A 24,141-nucleotide genomic window follows, 5' to 3' on the forward strand; every position below is an offset into this window, starting at 1 on the left:
AGCAGTCATATTTTTCAAGGTCAAGGGTCAACTCGCTCTGCCTTAACCTACTAATGTTGAAACTTATTCTTTAAAATAAACTATCTTTTAAGTTCAAGGGACTATTTAAGTCTGTGCTACTTTTTTTTTAAAAAAAAAAAAGTTTTAGAAATCACATATTAGTTTTGTTTATTTATTTTGAGCCTTTTTTTTCCTTTTTTTTAATTTTTTTAATTTGTTGCTGATTTTTATTTTTATGGATTTCAAGTTTCTTTGGAAATTGGAATATGAATTTTATACTATTATCTTTTCTATAAATAAAAAATAAATAACTAACTCATTATAGGAGTGATCTGATGTATTCTTTTATCTTAGTTTCAGTACACCTTGTGCAAAAAATAAGGGTCTTATTTTGATAAAAGCTTTTATCTTTTTCCTTTTAAAAAAATAACATTATAGGAGTAATTAAATTTAAATTTTATTTTAAAATATCTATAAAATTAAATCATTCAATTAGTGGATTGGTGGTTATATTTAATCACATTACTTGTAATTCAAGTAATATTTTTTCCGAATCAATAAGTATAACTTATATTGTTATTAATAGGTTAATGAATATATTCGCTTGTCTAGAGAATAAGTTAGTGTCTCTTTAATAGATTTTACAATAAATAAAAAGTATACAAAATAAATTTAACAATGTCTAAAATCGTATTTTTTTTAATTAAATACCTTGAACTTGGACAATATATTAATATAAAGATTCAAATTTTCTTTTAATACTTAATGCAAATTCTTAGTTTTTTTTGGCCAAAAATCAGTAAGTAATGAGTAAACTTCAGATACTTCGTTCGTATAAACTTAGTGCAAGTTGGTATATATATAGTATTATAGTATTTTTGTATAGATAAAGGCATATGTTGTATCCTTATATCCTTGATCTTATCTGATTTTTATATACAATATTGGTCTGCATCTAATCGTTTTGATGTGAATATTTCTACCTTCTATATATACATGTTGTATGTTCGTGAAAACTGAAAAGGAAAAAGTCACCGTCATTAGAAGTGACATCTATTCTGTCTTGAAGAAAGTTAATTAGGTTTCAAATTTCACCAATGATGTTAGTTGATCAGTCCAATTTCATACTAATTATGATCTTATCCACCATGACATTACCTATACGAACCGACTTTTATATATAGATACAGATATATCTGCCAACTGCAGTCACTGCTCTGTTTTGTTTTTGTTTTTGTTTTTGTTTTCTTAACTACGGTTATTCGTTTGTTGACTCAGCAGGTTTCGTGCTAGTGTGAAATTTCCAATCTCAGAATCAATATCGAACCAATTTGCCAATACAATTGGAAATATTCTTTTGTTGAAAAGACAAATGCTATATTATTTTAACTACATTAATTAGAACATTTGGTTTAATATGAAATGTTAAGATATTCTCACAATTTTCATGTTTTTAGATTAATTATGAGATTAAATTTTAATATGAAACTTAATCATACTTAAAAATTGCCGTCCAATATTAACAAAAGCTTCATCTCTTTAGGTTAACTATAAAATTAATTTTCAATCTCAATCTGAAACTAAAACTTAATAATACTTAAAAGACATCATTCCTTTCAAAAATATATTATATAAAAATTGAATTCAATTTTTTTCCTACAAACATACTAACTGAAATTACACTCAGACAAATGTATTTAGATTTCACATAAGAATTAATTCTTTTCCTAAGATAATGGTCACATCATGAAAAAAAATAAAATAAAAATATTTATTTGTTATTTTAATTTGATCATAAAAATATAATTGATTATTTCTTATCATAATTCGATACAAAAAATACATAGTTATGATGACATAAAAAATTACTTATTTATTATTTTTTTAACCATAAAATATAATTAACTAATTCTCACCATAATCCAATATGATAAAGTTCAGACCTGAGGGTGGAGAACTGAGAGGGGGAAAATCAAGATCAAACCCAGATTTTTATCAAGAGTCCCATCCACCAAACCTTAACTTCTTTTAGTGGAATGTAAATTAGTTTATGGAAGCCAATTGCTTACAAAAAAAAAAAAAATCCTCTTCTATTAATTAGTATCTATATATGTATCATTTTCGCAGCGACCAGTGATATGTACCCTTTCTTATATTTGTCTGGATCTATGTATCATTTTCTTAATTGCTTAAGGGAACAAATAACAAAAAGATTACAATGACAACTTACTGCAACCCAAAAATTTGTCCTCAAGAAATTGCGTTTCTCTTCAAAGCCAGCAAATTAACACAATCAATATGTGGAAAAAGAAAAGAAAAAATAAAAAAGAGAGAAGAATTAATGTCATAAGAAATAAATATATTATTATGTGCAGCTTACACAAGATCTACTTCAATGTTGCGTCCATTACAAACTCCCAATAAAAAAAAAAAAAACTGATTTTCTTATCATTCTACACCGGCCATATCAGACATTAGCAAAACCTGACGTAGTACACATATCCTCAGATTAATTATACACATGCACTCTTTCTAATAATTATATTAATTACACCACACACAAAAAAGAAAAAAGGGGAACAAGGGATTCCATGGTAAATACACATATTACAGCAAACCAAAAAGGGATGATATATAGGAGTAAGACCAATTTGTGATGAATTAATTAACGTACAGCAACAACAGCAGCGTTATCGTTGTTCATCAAAGAAAAGCGACTAGGCTTTGGTTGGAAACTCTTTCTCCTGTGATGCTCATGGCTAGAGGGCTTAATCATTTGCAAGAGAATGGCCTTCAATGAATTGGCTTTGGCAGCCATAGATGATGAGTTCCAGCTGGAGGGTGTCCGAGACAAGGGTCGAGCCACCACCGCTCGGGGTGGCTTCTTGTGCATGCTGCACCGGAACGAGCCAGGGTGATTCGTGGGTGAGCACATGCACGTGCGTGATGATTGGGACTTCATTGTTGTCAAAACACATTTTGTAGAGGCCATTGAACAAAAGAAATGAAGTATGAATCGAAATATGAATGATATGATTCTCTTTATGAGGGCAAAGAAAGCCAATGGGGGGTTGCAGTTTGAGAGAATTTGTGGCCTTGTGTTTTTAGTAGGAGAATTCTTAGCAATTTTATAGGAGATTGAGATTCTTGGCTTGCTTCCAAATTTATCTCTGGGGAGAAAAACTCTTTCTAGAAGGACAAATTGGTCTTTCTACTTATTGAGCTTCATTGAACCAGTCATTCAATTGAATTTATATTAGTTACCTCATGCAAGTCTTCGTATGCGATGGTGGATGGTCCTAAATCATGAAATATCCTCAGTCAATGAAGACGACTTTTGGGTCAAATTAAGTGGACTTATTTACTTACTTGTACAAGAAGATTAGGTCAAGTACGCTTAATTTTATAACGAGTAATTTTGTAGGCTTCTTTCAGGCAATAATAATGAAGCATCAAACACCGTTAAGTATGAAGATCGATCATGTGTCGACGGTAACGTAGCGTTTTTTAAAACCTTGATAATGCGTTCTGGATCGTAGAAGGGTTCATTAATTGATCATTGGCATCAGCTTACATGCATTTAAATATAACAGAAGCCTAAGAAGGACTATGAAAGGATCAGCCATAGGTAGTTAATTACAAGATTACAACATTGCAAAATATAACAACCAATTCAGATAACAATTTATCTAAAAACATATCTCTATCCATTACCTAAAACCACAGCCTGTCCCGGAGTTAGCTAGCTAGCTAGCAATGGGGTGGATTCAGGGACATATCTAACTAAGCTACCTTTACAATTGTTTTTTTTTTTAAATAAATATTTTAAAATTTTTAACATACTAATATTTTATCATGTGCATTACACAGAATAAAAATTTATTTTATACAACTAAAATTTACACAAAATATATAGAATTATATTATAATTAAATTTTATAATGACAAATATTTTTTAACATATAAATTACATATTAAATTTATGATAAATAACTTATATTATGATATTTTGTTATCTTTAATTATTGATAATTTATTTTTAAAAATATTAAATTTTACTTAGAATTAAAGATATTAAAAATGATAGATTGAAAGAGATAAGAAGTTAAATTAAATTAATTGATATATATATATATATATATATATATATATATATATATATATATATATATATATATATATCCAAAATCATTTTTTGACATTTAGGTACAGCTTGTTAAAATGTTCAATTGATATTAAAAATACAAAAGGATACATCAAATGTATATTAGGAGTGTATTTGAATGTTGAAGACAAAATATATATTGTGTTTTTGTAATTAGTTTCTGATTTTCCATTACAGCGTGTTAAAATGTTTTTTATAAGCCAATTTGTTAAACTGATAAGTTGATATTATATATTTATATATGAGAAATGTTAGCAACATACTTTTTTATCACTCATTTTCTAATTGATTAAAATTGGTTGAAAGTTACAAAATTTGGAAAAAGAATCATTAAATTAAATGTGGATCCAACAAATTTTACATTTTTAATAGATATCAACAAATTGTGAGAGTATTAAAATAATGTGTTACAAAATGTGATTTTTATTTTTCATTATGTATAACATTACTATCTCCGATCTTATATAAAAATAACAAATAGTATTTTTCATTATATATGATTTGTTTTCAAACTTATTCAGAATTGAATGTCTTTTATATCTTTAATTTATTGTTAACTATATTTATTAGACATTCACTTGTTTGGACTATGAGTTTTAATATTAAATGAGATCCTCGCTTATAATATTTTTAAAGATATTTTTAGAATAAAATTTAAATTTATGATAATATTAGATGTGATCACCACTTTTCTTGATCTTTATGATTTCCAAAGATAAGATTATCCATGTCAAAGAAAAAACTTTATTATCATTAGTGATAGGAACGTAGAAAACAGTACTTTAATATCATTAAACAAAAAAAATGATATTATATGTTTGACTTAAATATAAATAAATTTAATTAATTTTGTCATATTTAATATTATTATTCTTAAAACATCCTTCATTTAATTTTAATTTTATTTTTAATGATTCATTTTTATTCATGATAATCTATTTTAAAAGTAATTTTATTTTTTATTTGAGATTAGAAAAATCAAATAATATTAAATAACTTTTTTAATTATTATAAAATTAATTATTTTTATTTTTATATATAATTACTTAGATCATGTGCTGCATTAAACAGCAAGGTATCTCACTAACTCCGACACGGCAATAATAAAAGTGATCCTATTCTTGGAAGGATACATTGCCAAAGTCCAATTAATGTACCAAAATTAAGGAGAGTGTTTCTCTATCTAAAATTGTTTGGAATGAATGCATGTATGCACATATAATTCATCTTAATTAATTGATAGATGGATCATTATATTCCACCTGCCACACAAGACAAGTTTGATACTACGTGCCTCAAACCACACAACCTGCGGTCCCGTGGGGTGAAATGGCCTTGTTCCAGACATTCTATAATAAGTTCATCTTATGTTACTCACATCTTAACAATAGACAATTTTAAAATATAAATATTATGTTAGCAATTTTAAAATATCGCGTTCGCAATTGAAGAGTAATGTTGAGAAAAATAAGTAGAAAAAAAAGAAAGAAATAGAAAATAAAATAAGTTGTGTAATATATAGAAAAGTTTTAAAAAAAGTATTTTGAGCATAATATTGTTGTGGAAGGAAAGGGAAGTCCAACAGTATACCATTGGTCGTTTTAAGGGTCCGCATTAACTCACACGCAAGCCCCATCTAAAAGATGTATATTTCTGTTATCTTTTTTAGCTTTAGGATCAATCCCGGATTCATAATCAAATATTCGTCCAACCATAGTCCACATGCCAGAAAATGGAGTCATTGATGCTTATAAACAAACAGGTCCCTGTCCACAAAATGGGGTCAAATACAGATAATAATTATAATGGCGCATTTAGATAAATACAATGTGAATGTGACTTAATATTTTCTAAGCAGGCATTGAGATATAGATGGTATTTTTTGGTACTCTTGGGATATATAGATGGTAATCATGGTATGATCCGTGGTGATATTTGATGAAAAAAAATCGTGATACATGAAAAGATGAAACTATAAATCTCTAGGAAAAGCCACACTAGCCTTGTCAACTAAAATATTAAATGAAATAAAGTCAAGAATAAAATAAAAAATTCAGTTAATGTTTGGTCACATATAAGCTATTTAATCCTAGGGTGAATCTAAGTAATGTGTTCACTGCTTGATGTGGTTAACGAGGGAGGGAATAACAAAGATGTCCTCTGCACAGAAGAGTAATAGCTGATTGGGAATTAGCCTACAAATGTGTTCAAAGTCACGGTTCCAAGCAATGTGAAGTCCATGGTACAAACCCCAGATTTCAGCTTAGAAAAAAAATAGAACAATCTCCCAATTCATGAGTGCAAGCAAGAATGGAATTTCTATGATGATCTCTTATCACTCTACCACAAGAAGCTCTTTTACAATGTCCCGAAACTGCTACATCACATATTCACCTATTTGCTGAGGTTGCCACACAATGCCGTAATTAATTACTGTGAATTCCACGGGCATGTAGTATGCTTCAGCTTTTATTCAGGTTTATTACTGTGCACCCTCATGGTAACAGTAGAAATACAACGCCAAATTAGAGAGTTTTTAGATAAAGTTCCAACATAGGCAATCAAAAGCTTTCTCTATGTCGATCTTAATTTCCATCAAACCTTTTTCTTCCAGTGTCTTTCTGATGTTGTAAATGACCTCTTGAGCCACGATTATATTGTTTCTACTATGTCTGACAAGAACAAAACTAGATTGGTAGGGCCTAATGTGTTTATCCATAATTTGTGGGTTGCAACCTTAGTGATTATTTTGTAGCTCACATTACACAAGTTGAATGGTCTAAATTCCTTTACCCCGGCTAGTTGCATTTTCTACCTTCGAGATAAAAACAATGAGAATCTCATTAAAATATCTAACTTTATGATGCTTCTCAAATATCTCCTCCAGCATTTCACATAATTTAGAACCAATGAGATGCTACTGAGCTTTGAATCCCTTCATGCCGCCCCCCTAAGTCCTAACTAATAGTGTCACATATTTATTCGTCAGAGTTTGGAGAAGTTAAGAAATTAGGATCTTTTTTATCCAACTTTAGGAAACAACCAAGTAAGCAAAAAGGTTACACATACTTTTGAAACCATAAGATTTCTTTCATAACTTCTACATATTCATATTCTATTGGGGCTTCTTTCAAGAGCCTTACAGATGCCATTCAATCTTATTATAAGCATGTGTATTTTTAGTAGCAATGTGACAAGAGACTTCCTTACTCCAAAGTCTCATACTCAGAGTCTTCAAGAGCAAGGATTTGTTAAATAAATTGGGTAACTATAATTATCGTAAGATTTTGTTATGCTGTGAAATACTTAGTCCTTTTATTGTAACTAGTTCTTTTCACTTGACTCAACTCCCCTATTTGATTAGTTAAATAAGATAGATAATATCATTTAGTTTCATCAATTTTAATTTATTTTATAAACTAATCTTCAACTTAATAGTTAATATCATAAATAAAAAATGATTATAAAAAATAATTTTAATTAAATGAAGATTATTTTAAAAGTACTATAGTTAAATAAAATAAAATAAGTTAGAATTTACATATATTTTGTACTATCATGTATGATTTTTTTTCATTGTATTTGATATCAGAAGAATTATATTATACATGATTACGTTACAAGAACTAATTTTTTTTTTTCTCTAAAATTTAGCAACTACTAGGATGGCCTTTAGTTGTGAAGACGCCGCCACTGCTCTCTGACAAAGACGATAAAAAATATCAAGGAGAGCATTACAGCCGCAGATACCACAACCGTTCCCAAATAAACCCTTTCAGTATATCTCCGCAGAGAAGGACAATAGTTGCTGCTAATCTCTGAGAATGCTTTACGTGCAAAAGTGCAATCTACCAAATCAACGAAAAATGGCCCATAATGAAATAAACCATTTGTCACATTCACTGCAGCTGCCAGTTTGTTGTATATCTTCGGTGTCAAACGACCTTCACTCATACATTGCTCGGATGACGAAACCTGGCACGTATAATTCTTCCACACCTGATGAATCGATTCACACAATATATCTGAATGTTACACACACTATATATACTAGTATATGTCATCATGCAACATGCTATATATGAATGTTTTGGAATGACTCATATAATAAAATATGAATGTTACATATAAATATATGTCATCATGCTATATATGATTGTACGTTTTTGGAATGATTCATAATGTTTAAGTACTAACCTCGATGGCGTTTTTGAATGTGACTTCCCCTGGCTCACACTGGCGAGATGTGAAGTTGGCAATATATGGATTGCAGAGAAGAGGGACGAGGGGACCTGATTGATTGAAATTAGCAGCTGCATTTACATTTGTGAAATTGGAAATGATTTGGTCAAATGCATCAACAATGGTATATGTGAGGGTCTTGCTTCGTAGAAGGGTTTCCACGGCAGTTGCATTTTCCACGCATGGAAGAATGTCGTCCAAGGCAGTGTGGGCAGTGGGGTTCACAACCCACTCATCCATCGCAACGCATGTATCCGCTGTAACACTAGTTCAAAAATATACATATGCATATATGCAAGTGTAACATTAGTTAATGACTTCATTAATTCGATCCAATTATCTATCCATTACAAGCTTTGTATTGATTTCATGAAGTTGAACAATTGACTCCAAGCAATATATAGGAACTTACTTATGGACAAACAGAAATGCAGCACAAAGTAACAAGGTGCCTGTAACAAGAATCCATCCAATAACCACCAAGCTGCAGCCACGATAAAAAAAAAAAAAAAAAACAGAACATCTTTTACTGATAGAAACTTAACGGGAGACAAATCTATCAGAGTGAAGGAAATGAAATGAATTCAACTTACGAGTATACAGGACCCGGCAAAGCAAGTAAAGAAAATACTGCAAAAATTAAATCAAGTTCATATGATTTGGTTAACATTTAGTATAGAGTAAGAAAAAGAAAAAAGACAAAACCAAAATCAAACATACACAATCCGAGAAATGCAACAAAGATCATAACAGCAGCAACAGTAACAAGAGCCAGTCTCCTGCAGATGATCACAACAAGCAATGTTAATTAATCAGCAAAAAAACATATTCATAAACCAAATGAAACATCTAAATTCGTGTACTTACACTCCATCTATGACTTTGTGTATCATCCTTGAATTTTCTTTAGCCTTCTTGGAGAGAGAATCAGCAGCTGTGGTGACTTTCACTTTTACATCATCAATGTTGGATCCAAGATCTAGTGGCAGGGGAATCCCATTCACAAGCTGCTTAGCTGAATCAAAATAGCTTGTCACGTTCCTGAGGTTTTCAGCTATGATTTGAGCCTGATTCACAACGTAATCAAGTGTGTTGGAAGTGCTTTCACGAAACTTCCCCTGACCAGAGTACAGAACAGCGCATCCACCTCTGACATAATCAATTAATATATGCTTTATTAGAAATTCAAGATATATATATATATATATATATATATATATATATATATTTGTTTAAACACAGATAGATAGATAGAGTGAGAGAGATACATTGCTGCAATGGTACAGAGGATAAGCAAGGTCAAGGACAAATGATGCAGTGCTTTAGAATAGTCATCATCATCATTTGACTCTCCTCCGTTACAACAGCAGCAACACGCTAAGATGATAAGTAAAAAAATTCCAAAAATCACGAACCAGGCTACAGCCACGGAAAGAAAAGGAACAGCAGTAGACATAACTGACTGCACCGTGGCAAGAACAATTTCATGTTAGCAAATTAAATTATGTATTTCAACTGCGGAAAGAAATCAAAAAAGACAAATCTTAGATTTAATATTATGTATTATGCATGCTTTAAGTATTATTTCTCAATTAAAATGGAGTATCACTTGCATACATGCTTTTAGATTTTTAGTATTATTTCTCAATCAAATTGGAGGATCACTTGGCTAACGTGTGCCAAAAAAAGGTCATCACTAAAATCAAGTTCTCCGTGTGAAATTTCAATTTTAACTAGAAAATTGCAAAAAAAATGCTTACATTATGCATCACTTAATATCAGTATCAGCAACTCAAAAATGTTATAGCTTCACTGAGCGGAAATTATTCTGTGGTCCAACTAATCTAAACATAAGCATAACACGTAATTAAGTTTTGTTAACTCTTTCTCTAAATTGAAAAACTTAAAAAGCAAGTAGAGATTTGTCGGGACTAGCTAATAGGCGTTTTACCGCGTCATTGATTAGCGAAGCATGCAAACACGTGGCAAAAGCGCGTAATTACAGAACTTAATTAATTACAGAATGCATTGCATTAAAAGAAGAAGAGACTAACCGTGAGATAATAGACATTGCTGATATTCCAACCACCGGTGTAACGTTGAAAACCGTTAAACAAGTCTTTCCGGCGAGTTCTTTCCTTAGCAAGCACGAGAGTCGTCGTGTTCTTTGTAAGTGCACCTTCCGCCATTGATCTCCTCTTCGTCCATGCCTCCATGTCCTCGTGCTGTTTCTCACCAACAATTTCAACGCCATCTATAAAGAAAAAGAATCTTGGAATTAATATTAATATCAGAGAGTAATTAATGAAAATAATAGCAGAATAAGAGAGCCAAGAAAGAAAGAAAGAAGAAAAGAACCTGATGGTGTGCGTAGAGAGTTTAAAAGAGAGAATGTTGCAGAAGCGGAAAAGAGAAAGAGAAAGAGGAAGAAGAATAGGAGAAGGAAGAAAGAGGAGTTTGACTTTGACGTGAAACGTAGCATGATGATGGTTAAGAAGAGTTTAATGTTATTATGGGTTATGGCATGGAGAAAGTGGGAACAAGAAACGGTAGCTAGTTGCTCAGACTGTGTTACCTATGGAGTTACTTCACACTACTTAAAGGCATTGGTTAATGCTCTTTAACGCAATATCAAAATATTGTACCATTTACATTTTCTTTTCTTTTCTTATTCATTAATAGAAATTATTTATTCTTTTTTTTACTGTTTTGAAAATTTCTTTTCAAATTGAAATAAAAAAAAAGTTATATGTATGTAAAATAATATTTTTTGTCTCAAAATAAGTATCACATTTAACTTTTTTAATGTAGTATTAATTATTTTTTCAATAATATATCTTATAAGTGTTTAATATAACTTAATACTAAAATTAGTTTTATAAAATTATTAATCTAATTAACTTTTCATTTATCTTATGTAAATGATTATACAACAATCATTTATTTTGGAATAAAGAGAGTGATAATTTTATTGGTTTATTGTTTTATGAAACAACATAGGGTATCTTTTAATATTATTTCTTATTTAATGGTTCTTAAATAATTAGTATAATTGTATGTTGATCATCCATAGGAGGAAGAAAGAATTTATCATATGAAGTTAATTAATTTTTTTGGAATCACAAATTTTAAGATTTGACTTAATTTTTGAGTTTAGATTAAAAGTGTCTTCATTATCTGTGTATCCAAAAAATACATCAAATTTATCAAATTTAAAAAGTTAAAAAAATGTGAATTAGATTCATTATGACACTAATTTAATTATTTTTTTCTAGAGTGGAGTATTTTTCATTAGAGATAAACATGTTCAAATCAAACAAAATCATCATGGATATTAAAGTTCTCCCAATAAATATCTAATATTATAGATCTAGGACTCGAATATAAGATCCCGCTTAACCTAAAATAATCTTACACCAGTCAACTCATATGCTTGGTGATACACTTATTTAATATTATTTTAATTTTTTTTGGTACAAATATTATTTTTAATTAATATAACTAAATCCTTTTAAAATATATAGTTAATTTGCAATTAACAATAATATGTCATTAAAATAATTACTTATACTCATTATAATAATATATAACTCTTTTCTTTGCACTGAAATGCAACTAAATCTTTGTTTATTTTTATTAATAAACGTACATAATTATATTAATTAAAATAATCACAACCAATATATATATATATATATATATATATATATATATAGAATTAATTAATGACTCATGTTATAATTAAGATAATTAAATTATTTTAATGTGTACATATAAATTAATTAAGTAATTATGCATTATATATAATTAAGATAGTTTCTTGTAATTATTATTATGTATAATTTATTTTATTCGCTAAAATGTCCTAAAGTGTAGTAAAGGGTACGGTCATATATATATATATATATATATATATATATATATATCTAAATCTATCAAAAGAAAAAAGTGAGTATATTTTAATATAAGGAAGGAGAATAATGTAATATTCATTTCTGTTAGAAAAAATAATTTTATTTTCTCTTTAATATTTCATTTTTAAAAATGATTTATTTAGTATTACAAATAATTTATTCAATGAATAGTAAACTTTACTGTAACTTCTTCCTCTGCTCAAAACATGTCTTTCAATTTTTACTTCATAGCAGGTGTCAACGTTCAAAATAACCATAAAGGTTTAAAAATTATGAGTCAAGATTATTTGTGTGTGCAGACTTCCAGTTTTAGACTTTCTAATACTGGTAGTTTATTCATATAGTTTTACTTTGTTGATATTTTATTATATATTTCTTTCATTGTTATTCCGTTTATTTTTTAGGAGGAAAAAATGCATAAATTTTTTTTACAGACTAAATCTAAATTTTATTAATATAATAAGGATTGAAAATATATTTTAACTTTAAATGTATTCAAAATATGCCATGAGAAAATGTTGGAAAAACTTTTATTTTGAAAAAAAAAAAAAGACTTTGAATTCTAGAACCTGATTTTGCATAGAGAGTAATTTAGTACTTTATGTTTGGGCACGAAGAGGGAAAATAACAATCTGGAAATCAATTTGGCCTTTTTTTTCTTTGTTCACAACTTCTTTCTTTTCTCTTTTTTCATTTTTAGCATTACTTATTTATTTATCAAAATTATTTATTTTATTTTTTAATATATTTTATTTCATTAACTTAAAATTAAAGGAAATAAAAAAGAAAAAATTGAAACAAAATCAACTTGTCAATACTCAAAAGCACAAGGACTATAGTTCGGTTAGGTAGAGAACTTGTTTACATGAGTACCAATATTTTTTTCAGAGAAATTCATCTTCTAATCAAAAGAGTTTATCTTACAGTAAGAGAGATGGATGTCTTACTCCATTTTAAGGCCACACCATTTCTAACATACCACATCAGTAATTGATGATACGCTAAAGGCAAAAACCAAATTTAATGAATAAAAAAAAATCAAAATTACACAATAGAAAATAGAGAACCAAACGAACAGCGGAATCAAGTCTATTTTCATTGTCAAAACTGAGAATCCAGCATTTTTTTTTTCTTTTTCTTGAAAGCAAGAATCTAGTTAAGAACGGTAGGATGCTAGGTTTTGTGGATCAAGCCCAAACAACATAGGAAACTTTGACGAGTCAGAATTTGTGGGTGAGACATTTTGAATTACGAGTTGCTTCATCATGGCAAGAAAGTCTAAAATTTAGCAACTACTATCATTGAACACCACCATTTTTTATGAATTTTTTCATGTTAAAAATTCGCACCACCTTATTGTTACATGATTTTTTTTATCATCTATTTCCTCCTTTATAAATATTACAGTGATAAACTTATCGAATTTATAAATATATAAAAGAGACATTAATGTAAATTTTCTCATGATAATATTGTCATATAAAATTTATCATGGAATAAGGTTATTTTGCATTCTTTTTCTTTTTTTGGTAGTATATATAAGTAAAAGCAACAAAACTATTCCCAAAGGAACTGAATAACTTGAAAGGCATGAGCAGATGAGGCACTGAGTTTCGCAAGGAAGATCTGCACAAAAAATCCCTTATTCCCAAAGGGTATGCACAATGAAATTTTTTCACTTTCTACTGAGTATCTCTTTGATAGACGCTATAACAGCAGCATATTCTGCATTCTTCACTCGACACTTAAGCACTTCTCTCAAAAAGAAAAAAAGAAAAACTTATGCTGCGTGGGCACTGAGTAGCATTAATGCTTGGAAAGAAAGAGATTAGAAAATTTCGGGATTGAAGATACTGCATATTTTGAAGACTGGTGCCAATATCTTAATATCAATAAGATTTGTTTGATTTAGAGAATGAAAATAGAGAAAATAAAAATAGAAAATAATTTTTTTTAATTAAAATAAAATTTAAAATATATGGATTCCATATGAAAAATATAATTTTTTCTTCTTTTATCCTAAATCAAACATAGCCTAACATATCGATACACGATGTATATTGATATGATGAGGAGATACTCGATTATGATACACTTCTTTATTTTGTCTTTCTCAATTCTAATTGCATTTGAATAGGACAAAGAATTGACTCCCAACTGACTACTGAGAATTTCTTACATTTATGCTTCTTTTTTTCTCTCTCTCGGTTTAACTTAATTTCATATCTAGGATTGAAATTTAAACCTATTGGTTAAATATCTGAAACAATTTTGCGCATGTTAATTCACACATTCTTAGTTTACATCGGGTAAGGATTCAATTGTTTTTAATCATATTTTATTTTGTTATTTAATATATAGAAAAAAAATTGATAATTAAGATTTTATGCAATCAAACACTTTTGTAATTGTAGAAAATCTACACGCAAATCACGCACCCCTTTATAGCTTGAAATCACTTACTAACTCTCACAGTTCAGAGTCAAATTAAAGGCTGTGTGTGATCTTGACTTGAGGTTCTAGAATAAAGAGATGATCTTGTTGAGAGTGATATTTTCATTGTTTTTGCATTTGAACTGTGATCATATATTGACACATAAAAATGACTACAATAATATCACCATGCAATGCTATCGGTTTGTCTGAAGTGATAAATACAGATAGGTTGTGCTGCCTGTGGACATTCAAAATAGCCATATTGTCCTTGTTAGTAGTAAAAATTGCAATTATTTCTCGAAAATAAATATATTTTTATAATAAAGTGAGTAATTTTTTATTAAATGATTCTATTAATAAATAAATATTTAAAGATGAGACATAGGATATTGGCGTTATTAATATTTGAAGAGTCAAATAATATAATTTAATTCACCAAAAATTGATAAAAGTATTATTTATAGACTTCTAATTTTAATGATCAAATTCTATAATTTCTATAATTTCAACATGTATATAATAATATTCTTAAATATACATATCTAATGTTATTTAATGTGTCTCCATATAACTTTTTTTTTAGCTGATATTTCGAATTTCAAAAAAATCAAATTTTTTATTTTGAGTGTTTTTGAATCTATGTGAATGAAATTGTCAAAATGGTCAATTTCTATCTAAATAAATGTTTTGTTTAACTTCTCCAATTTCAGTTCGCATTACTTTTAAATGCATTCTTTTATTTTTCTGTAAACAAATTCGTTAAAACTATATATAACTTTTATAACAAACAAATTTTACATGGCACCGACTAACTTTCCGCATTCGGCAGAATTTATGTGCGATTTTTAGAATGAAAATTGTTGATTCTTGCTAAAATTAAAGGGAAAAGAGGACTAGCTCCTACTTAGGAACCCGTATTCACAAACATGATTAAATTACAGTATGCACATCATTATTACTCAACATCTTTAAAGAATCAACATTGACTTTTTTCTTGTCATTAAATAGTAAATAATGATATTGCTGCTACTTTTCTCTAAATGCAATAAAGGATTATTTTATTGCTTCTCGCCCTATTTTTTTTATAAGAATATTTCTGGGAGTTTGTTTTTATCCTTCTTACAAAATTTCTTCTAAATAGTTATATATTAATTACTTATATTATAAGTTAGATTGAAAACTCTCACTTTCATCAGTCTTTCAATTTTTCATTTTTGTATATTCTCTCCCCTTTCCTTTAGATGTATGCATTTCACGCATTATTCTCACAGTTAATAATAAAACTCCTTCACCTATCTCAAATTATCATTTTTGTATCTTCATCAATATGCTTGATATTTTTAAGCGTCTATCTCTTTCAACCCAACCTTCCTTATTTCTATTTCTAAATCAAATTTACAATATCAAAAAAATTGTCAACAATTAAAAATAGTCTTATATTATAATTAAACTATTCGTTATAAAACTAAAATATAATTTATATATTAATTCATACTTATTTAATATAAATTTTAACTACAATATAATTTATATATTAAAAATATTTATAATCATAAATTTAATTATATAAAATAAATATTTATGATATTCAATGCAGAAAGTAAAATTCGAATTAATAGGATCTTTGAAAACTACAGAGGTAATGTATATAATTTCCCAAAAGTTACTTCTCTAAGTTCATTTATCTCAACATTTCAATACACTTTTTTGTCTGTGTTTTGAATCAGAAAAATATTTAGTTCAAACTTCTTAGTCGTATCGGCAAATTTTCAATGAAAAAAATACATATTAAAATTTCAAATCATTTAGATGTTCGCGAACCACAACTATTTGATATTTTAACTGTAACATGACCGTTGGTTTAAAAATTAACATAGAATGTATCCAAGTGAATACCTTTACAATTTTTCAGATTCATTTTGTCTAGTCAAAAAGCTCGATTCTTGACTTATGATTTAACCACAATTATGATCATAATATCTTATATAAAGGTACAGACCATAACTTGGAATTGAGAACCACGTGATGCCATTAAGACAAAACCCCCGACCAAGTGATTATTTAAACAAAAATATTTAATTTCGAGAGAAAGAGAGAGAGAACTTTGAACATTTCACCTCAGTCAAAATATCAGATCATAGTAATTAAAAAAATTAAAAATTGAAGTACTACTAAACTGGTAAGTGGTAATCCATTATTTTCCTGTTTTTTTTTTCTTTGTAGGGGGTGCTTGTTCATTAGTGTAGTAGCTAACACAGAGGGGATCTATGAGGGATGCCTTTTCTTCTACTCATGCTGGTGGCCATGTCTTCATCAGAAACCTTATTGCTATTGGCCATGAATTTTGCACACACAGTGCTCCATCCACTCCTCCTCTTCCGAACAATCTCTGTGCAAGCCATCATGCTCATGTTGTTCTCTGACTCTGATGAGCCAGAAGATGAGCTCATTGGCTCATCACAATCCACAACGGTTGAACGAGTCATTTCCTCATCCCCCATATCTTGTGGGATCAGAAAATCAGGGCTTAGCTGTAGTGAGTTGCATGTCCTCAAGTAGGGAGAGAGGTCCTTATAGTGTTTCAGCACAAAATCCACCTACATATATACACACCTGAACCATTAATGATAATCAAACGAATTACTATCTATTACTCCTACTTAACAATCTTAAATAAACTCTTATTGGTCTTATTTATTATAGCTACTCTTCTTTAACTATATAATTCAAGAATCAAACTATGTAGCCACGTAATTAATTTGTGGAAGTTCAATTTCAATCCACTAGTATATTATAAGAGGAATGCAAACATTCCTCATCTTATAATCAATGTACATAAATAAATATATACTCTGATGCTACACCGAAGAAATATCAGTTTTATTCCACTATTCTTTTTATAGAATAACCTATCCAGGCACACACGAGTGAATTTTGTTTGTTTAATATGAAATTATGAATATATTTATGTACCTTGCATCCAAGGGAGCAATGGATAAAAGGCTCTTGGAGACTTCTATCACAGGAGGTGCAGTAGTTTCCTGATCCTTTGAATTGCCGGTTTTGGGGTCTCTTCTTAATGAACACCACTTTGGCACTATTGATGGTATAGGCCTAATAATAGAATTTAAATCCTTTTGAATCAGAAAACCGTACCAAATTGAATTTTGCTTATTTTTTGTAGTAGAAGAGTTGAATTGGAATTTCAGGTAATCATTAATCAGAACCACCATCATAATATTACTTTATTTAGCTTAATGTATGTGAGTGTGTGTATAAATATATACCTGAACGTTGGAGCAATCAATGAGTTTCTGAAGATCTTCCAACCTAACAACATCATGATAAACGTAGCGGCGAACCTGAAGAAGCCTGTGGAAGCGATGAGATGGCAAGCAGTGAGGGCAAATACTGGTGCAACAATCTAAGCAGAAGACATTCTTCTCATTCTTTTTAGCGTTCTCATGGTAAGAGCACCCCACGAAGAACTTTTGTGTGTAAAGAGCTTCCAACCATGCAGGCTTTTGGTGTCCCTATATATTAATTAACCATCACCACAAAACAAAACCAATAAATCATCACTACTAGAACAAAAAGGGTCATCATGCATATATAACATCAATAAGAAAAGAGGAAAATCGATCATCAGGGGAATTCAAATTAACCATGATCATGGAAAAGAAACGCTTGCAAGAGAGAGCCTCTAAAAATTGTCCTTGAGCTATGATCTAGGGTATAGTGAGTAAGTAACTAAGGAGAAGAGCAGAGAAGGAGAAAAGAGTAGTACTTATGGAGCTTCACAAGAGGAGTGAGGGGATATATTTATTCCTTGAATAAGGTAGAAAACAATTTGTCTTATGATATGAGAGAGAGAAACCGAAAGCCATAAAGAAACAAGTTAAGATATGAGGAGAACGTGGGCGCTGTTTCCGTGTCTCCCATTCTCTTCTAAACTATTCTCTGCTCATCTCCTTGGCTTATGAGCTCTATTAATATTGCTAAACAAACACCACTCTGACTCTCTCCTTGAACTAGCTGCATTTCTAATTTTTAATCCTCTCATTCACTATATCTTGGAAACAACCAGTTGCTGATAGCCACTTGATTTTGGACTTTCAAATCGACTGCTAAATTTCCTTATTTTTATTTCATATGTCATTGCTAATTCAACTCCTACAGTCTAATTTATTTTAGAAAAAATTGCCACTTTCGTGCAACCGTTTCTTAAAGGGGCATTTTAATTCCTTAAGGCTTGAAATTTAAAAAAGTTATGTATTTTATAATCACTCAAACTCATTTAAAAATCTTTTGCTTAATATGTATTATATAGTTATGTATATGCAGGCTGAAAATAAGTGACAAAAAGTTTTCAAATGTTTGAAAAAGTAAATGGCTAGCATATCCTTAAGATCCGGGTAAATTTAATTGACATATAATAATATATGCTCACAAAAATAAATACATAAAATTGATTTTATTAATAATGTAATTAAATGGAGTTTATTATTATATATTTTAAGAAGTCGGCAGTTGCTCAGCAGAAGTTTAAAACAGAATAAAAAGGGAAAGAAAAGGGTCAGACAGTTTAGTTGAGAAAGCACAACAGAACTTGGAGTCACCTTTTCTCCAAAAACTATTTTTAAGTTTTTTTTTTTAATTTCATTTTTATGCTATGTTGGACTTCTGCACATCTCTGTTCTCCTCATTTTGCATAATTAATAATGACGATTACTGTATGACTTCAAAGCTAAGCAATGAGAGCATACAGACACCAATCATCTTCCTACTTAGCAAGCACATAGCATGAAACATAGTACCAGAAATCAAGAGCATACTTGTTTGAGAGGTGGAAATTTATAATAAAGATTAACCTCACACATCCGATGAAAAAAAAACTTTGGCCGTTAATTGATATAATCTATACATAGATATACTATGTGTCTCATTAACCAATGTCTTAGGATGTCCGTTAAAAAATTTAAAAGTAAAAATATTTATTGTGTAAAAGATAGGAAAACGTAATAACCGATATTCTAAAAATACTAGTTAGTATTTATCTAATACATAAGTTCTCCCCCTCCCCCCCCCCCCCCCCCCCCCCAAAAAATATTATTACAATTGTATAATCAATTAATCCACTTTATTTTTCACATTTTTATTAAAAATTAAATTCCATTAAATATTTAGAAGAAGAATTTTACCTCGGTGTTATCTAAAAAAAAGAATATTTTATCTTGAAAATATGTTAATTAGAGTTTGATTATTAATCACATGTATGAGAAAAAAAAACTTTATTAAAAAAAGAAAAAAACTTACTATAACATCTTAAAGGAAATAGTCTCTAATTGTCAATAATTGAAAAATATATTGCTTCATATATTTATATATAGTATCAACTTTTAAATTATAATTAATTTTTAAAATCTATATTGATAATCATTTGTACAATATTAAGTGGCAAAAACAAACTTCTGTAACATTTGTAGTCCTAGCATTTTGTAAAAGTAAATTCAAAGTCATTTCACACAGTTTACTAAACAATAACAAATAAAACTTAGTAGCATATTGTGTCTTATTTTATTTGTTTTCTTCTGATTTTAAATCTCTGCTATTACATTTCTAAAAACAATTAGCGCACCCTATCAAGTGCTTCAATTTCTTCGTAAAAGGAATGTAACCACACATGCATACACAGTCTAGCAGTTTCAAGGAGACTAAAGTATTCAGTACAGTGAGTTCAATTCTGACCATAAATTGGAGAAAATTTGTTAATTTGGCAACAATTCTGAGCAGGCTCCTAGCTAGGTAACTAGCCACGATTATGACATGTACTTAAAAAGACATGTTTAATGAACACTTGAATCCAGCTAGGAATGTTACTGCTAGTGACAACAATTGAAAGGTTTAGTTTATCTATGGGACTAATTTGATTGTTTCAGTTTTGACACCATGGAATTCTATGGAATAGTGGAAGTGGGGTAGTGGGAATTAGCATTTTGTCCCAGCTAAGCATTTCATTTGCTGCTCTCTCAAGTCCTATTTCTATTGGTTGCGACTTAGAAATGTGTAGAAACTATGTAAACCATTGATAGTTTTCTGTTTTAATAAGACAAAACCAAAACCAAAAGAATATGAATATAGTTATTGTGCAAACTTTCCCCTCCTCCATTTTCTGACTAACCAAAACAATGACAATGAAGATATATACTTGCCAAATCGAATTATTCAGCCACCCAGTGCAAAAAAATGGTTCATAGTGCTATGTGCTGTGCATATGACATTACAGAGATGGCAGCATCGCCTAAACAGAGCCAGCTAAAATCTGAAACAAGACATGTACCATGAAATCCCATGTTTTTTGCGGAATCAAATATGAGCAACATTAACCAATCAACCACTCCACTAAACCAATCTCTGAGTACTATAATAATTATGAGAATTTCTAACGAACATTTGACAGACAGGCACAACTCATTAAGCACTAACCAGCAAAATTAACGACAAATTATTTTATCGGCTTAATTTAGTGCTAATTTTGAGGACCTTGCTTATTGTGCCTCTAGGCTCTAACCAAGAGTTATTCTTGGGGTTCGAACGAATAGGAGGTTAGTCTTTCTTCTTTCCCCTTTTTACCCTTTACCCTTGATATATGGTCTTCCTAATTCCCATTTCACGTGATCCTTAGCCTTGGCGTGATACTTGGCAGTGCGTGGTGTCACTTTTGGAAAAACAATTTCACCAAGAAGACTAGTAAAACAAGTTGATTCCTGATTTAACTTATCTTGAAATTTCAGCTCTATATAGCTCCTAAGGTAGCTTTTAGCCATTATTCTAAGGCAATTTGGCAACACATAGCTATGTAATAAAATGTATCATAATGAAAATAACCCTTTTAACTAGTACATAATAGCTTCATGAAATGAGCACAAACCAAGAGACGAAGGATGCTGCATCTATACATGATTAATATCTTACCATATTGTAGACAAATACGTTAACAGAAGTACAGAACAAAAGGGCAGCTGCAAAAAAAAAAAAAAAATGATGGAAGAAAATAATTGTCACCCCCACGTGCCATGAAAAGCAGAATGGCATCATATCAGCAAAGGATCTCACGTGCAAGGGATCCAAGGACCAAAATTTAACAGTGTACAGGACCCTTTTTCATGATAGAATACAAGTTCTAAAGTTTGTGTACATGGTGTTGCAGTCAAAGGTCAAAAGATCCAGAAGTGCCCAGAGATGATGAGGTTAGTTTAGAATGACAAAGTGTGGGTCAGCGGGTGAGCCGCACGAGGGGATCTATCTGCAGAGGCCAGTGCAATTCTACCTCAGCCTCATTTTGCCTTCCTAGTTTAATTCCATACTCACCTCCACATGCCCTATTTTATTTGGCACCCCTTATTTTTAAAGCCTACGTCACGTGCAGAGCCGTTTTCAATGACCGGAGGATGTATCATATTGAGCTTAGTCTCATATAAGCCAACGAAGGTTGATCCAGATGGTAAGGACACGTTTCATATCCCACAAGGATCAAAGTTTAAATATCGTTGTTTATGTGAGGATTTTGTTGCTGGACAATAATCAGTAAGTACATTTGTCAACATTTTTTGAGTCAGAGACTTATCTTGATTCTAATGAATTTGCGGAACTCAACTCACGTCAACTTTTATTCAAAAACAAAGTCTCAAATAAGCTCACCCCTTCATCATATAACAGCTGTTGTTAGTGATTGTGAATCAACACATCCCCTCTCCCCTATGAGTTAAATCATTGTGACACAAAACATTCAAGTAAGTCAATTTTACGAGGGATTAGTATCATTTTATTGTCATAAATCTCATGATCTTCATCACTAGCACAACCACTAATTATACATTGTCATGTTGCAACTGATGAAAGGAACGAGGACATAATGTTATGACTCATTACATAAAACTATAAAAACTCTGATATGCACATTTTTGTTTTGGTAGAGTCTACTAGAGTACACATACACATGCCTTCATTCAAGTTTTAACTGAAAAGTATTTGAGTAGGACCACTTAAAACTATAATGGAAAATCAGGTCAGGTGTAAAATGGTGTGAATTTGTGATTGCAATAATTGTGTCAATAGCATTGTTTCTTGCTTTTATAAAGGTCAATGGAGCAACATGAGATTGGTTACTTGATCAAAGCATGCCTTGTGGGACGGCACCACCAAAAGAAACAATGTTAAAATTAAGTCGGTTAAGTTACGCGATCACCTTTCCGATTTCACGAAACTACTTAAGTCTTGTAAAGGATCCTCATATTTCTACTGAGCTGTCAACATATCCTTAACATGACCCACACTTCCAAATATCTAATTTGGCATTTACACAATGTGGATCATGTTCTCTATAAAAAATTGTCAGAATTCTGATGTATAGTTAGACATTCATATATGATGCACTTTACACATACAACCCATTACATGTGACCCATTCAGCAGTCCTTTATTATGCAAAGGTCTTCAATCTCTTCCTCTGTCAAATTGCTATAGGTCCATGCAATCTTCTGCAACTGAAAAGACCTTACCAATTACCTTTGGTGGAATTTAAGAGAAACCATTTAAAATTATAACAGATATCTCATACAGAATTAGGAAATAATCAGTTAGTCTCTCCAAGAACTAACACTAACATGAAACAGATATAGGGATTAGGGAGTGCCATTGTTAGACTTGGCACAGATAAGTGGATGAACGTGTAAATTAAGTGGTGTAACACAGACGTGTGGAAGAACATGCAATTCAAATGGTTAAGGTGAAAGCCAGCGACACTAACATATGTGAAATCCACAAAACAAAGAAATGGTGTCCCAAGTCTAGGATGTTTCACAATAGCCACGTGACCTGGTGCCAATAACAGTATATTTGGTGAGACTACAAGCAATCCAACAAATATATTTATCTGTGTCTATAACACGTTATTGATAGGTTTGAATACAGAGTAAAAGCGCGCCGGCACATACATTTACATACATATGTCTGCACATATCATGTATGTGTGTACAGACATGATCATAAAGTAACTCAATTGGGTTGGGATCAAAATAAAATCAGGTAGGGAAGAAATGTTATAATTTTGTGAAACTGCCACATCACAAAATATTACTCATACACTCATTAAGGACAACATTGCAAACGCAAGTTCTGATCTTTTCCAACTTACAATCTCTTCACATATCTCTGGAAGCAGAAATTTAGCTCTCTTGATGCAATACTACAATAAAGTACTAAATGAGGTCTTCACATGTCTCTTGTGTAGTTTGCACGAAGTCTTAGGTTATTGTACCCAAAAAAAAAATACTACAGTTGAAGTAAAATCAACAATGATCTTACCCAGCTTGCTTCTCAATA

The 24,141-nt window shown here is 30.2% G+C and overlaps 3 protein-coding genes across 4 annotated transcripts; all 3 read right to left on the reverse strand.

Moving 5' to 3' along the window:
- Positions 1-2,402: 2,402 nt before the first annotated feature.
- LOC100306623 (uncharacterized) lies at positions 2,403-3,141 on the reverse strand. The gene has a single exon (NM_001250779.3). It carries the CDS (start codon positions 2,990-2,992, stop codon positions 2,666-2,668), a length of 327 nt encoding a protein of 108 aa, NP_001237708.2. The 5' UTR covers positions 2,993-3,141; the 3' UTR covers positions 2,403-2,665.
- Positions 3,142-7,690: 4,549 nt separating this feature from the next.
- On the reverse strand, positions 7,691-10,961 carry LOC100809538 (uncharacterized). 2 transcript variants are annotated; one of them, XM_003541445.5, is made up of 9 exons: positions 10,766-10,961; positions 10,462-10,661; positions 9,676-9,869; positions 9,275-9,556; positions 9,128-9,186; positions 9,001-9,037; positions 8,820-8,891; positions 8,363-8,672; positions 7,691-8,164 (listed from the first exon to the last, which is right to left on the reverse strand). In XM_003541445.5, the coding sequence occupies exons 1-9, from the start codon at positions 10,887-10,889 to the stop codon at positions 7,838-7,840; spliced, it is 1,605 nt and encodes a 534-aa protein (XP_003541493.2). In that variant the 5' UTR covers positions 10,890-10,961; the 3' UTR covers positions 7,691-7,837. The 2 variants fall into 2 exon arrangements, with proteins under 2 accessions (XP_003541493.2, XP_025980686.1); XM_026124901.2 differs by lacking the exons at positions 10,462-10,661; positions 10,766-10,961 and adding an exon at positions 10,025-10,153.
- A 5,914-nt stretch (positions 10,962-16,875) lies between these two features.
- LOC100781564 (protein RGF1 INDUCIBLE TRANSCRIPTION FACTOR 1) lies at positions 16,876-18,792 on the reverse strand. The gene is made up of 4 exons (XM_003542618.4): positions 18,423-18,792; positions 18,045-18,290; positions 17,731-17,871; positions 16,876-17,354 (listed from the first exon to the last, which is right to left on the reverse strand). The coding sequence occupies exons 1-4, from the start codon at positions 18,429-18,431 to the stop codon at positions 17,007-17,009; spliced, it is 744 nt and encodes a 247-aa protein (XP_003542666.1). The 5' UTR covers positions 18,432-18,792; the 3' UTR covers positions 16,876-17,006.
- Positions 18,793-24,141: the final 5,349 nt, after the last annotated feature.

Source organism: Glycine max, chromosome 13, assembly GCF_000004515.6.
Source record: "Glycine max cultivar Williams 82 chromosome 13, Glycine_max_v4.0, whole genome shotgun sequence".
In the NCBI taxonomy this organism is placed as follows: domain Eukaryota; kingdom Viridiplantae; phylum Streptophyta; class Magnoliopsida; order Fabales; family Fabaceae; genus Glycine; species Glycine max.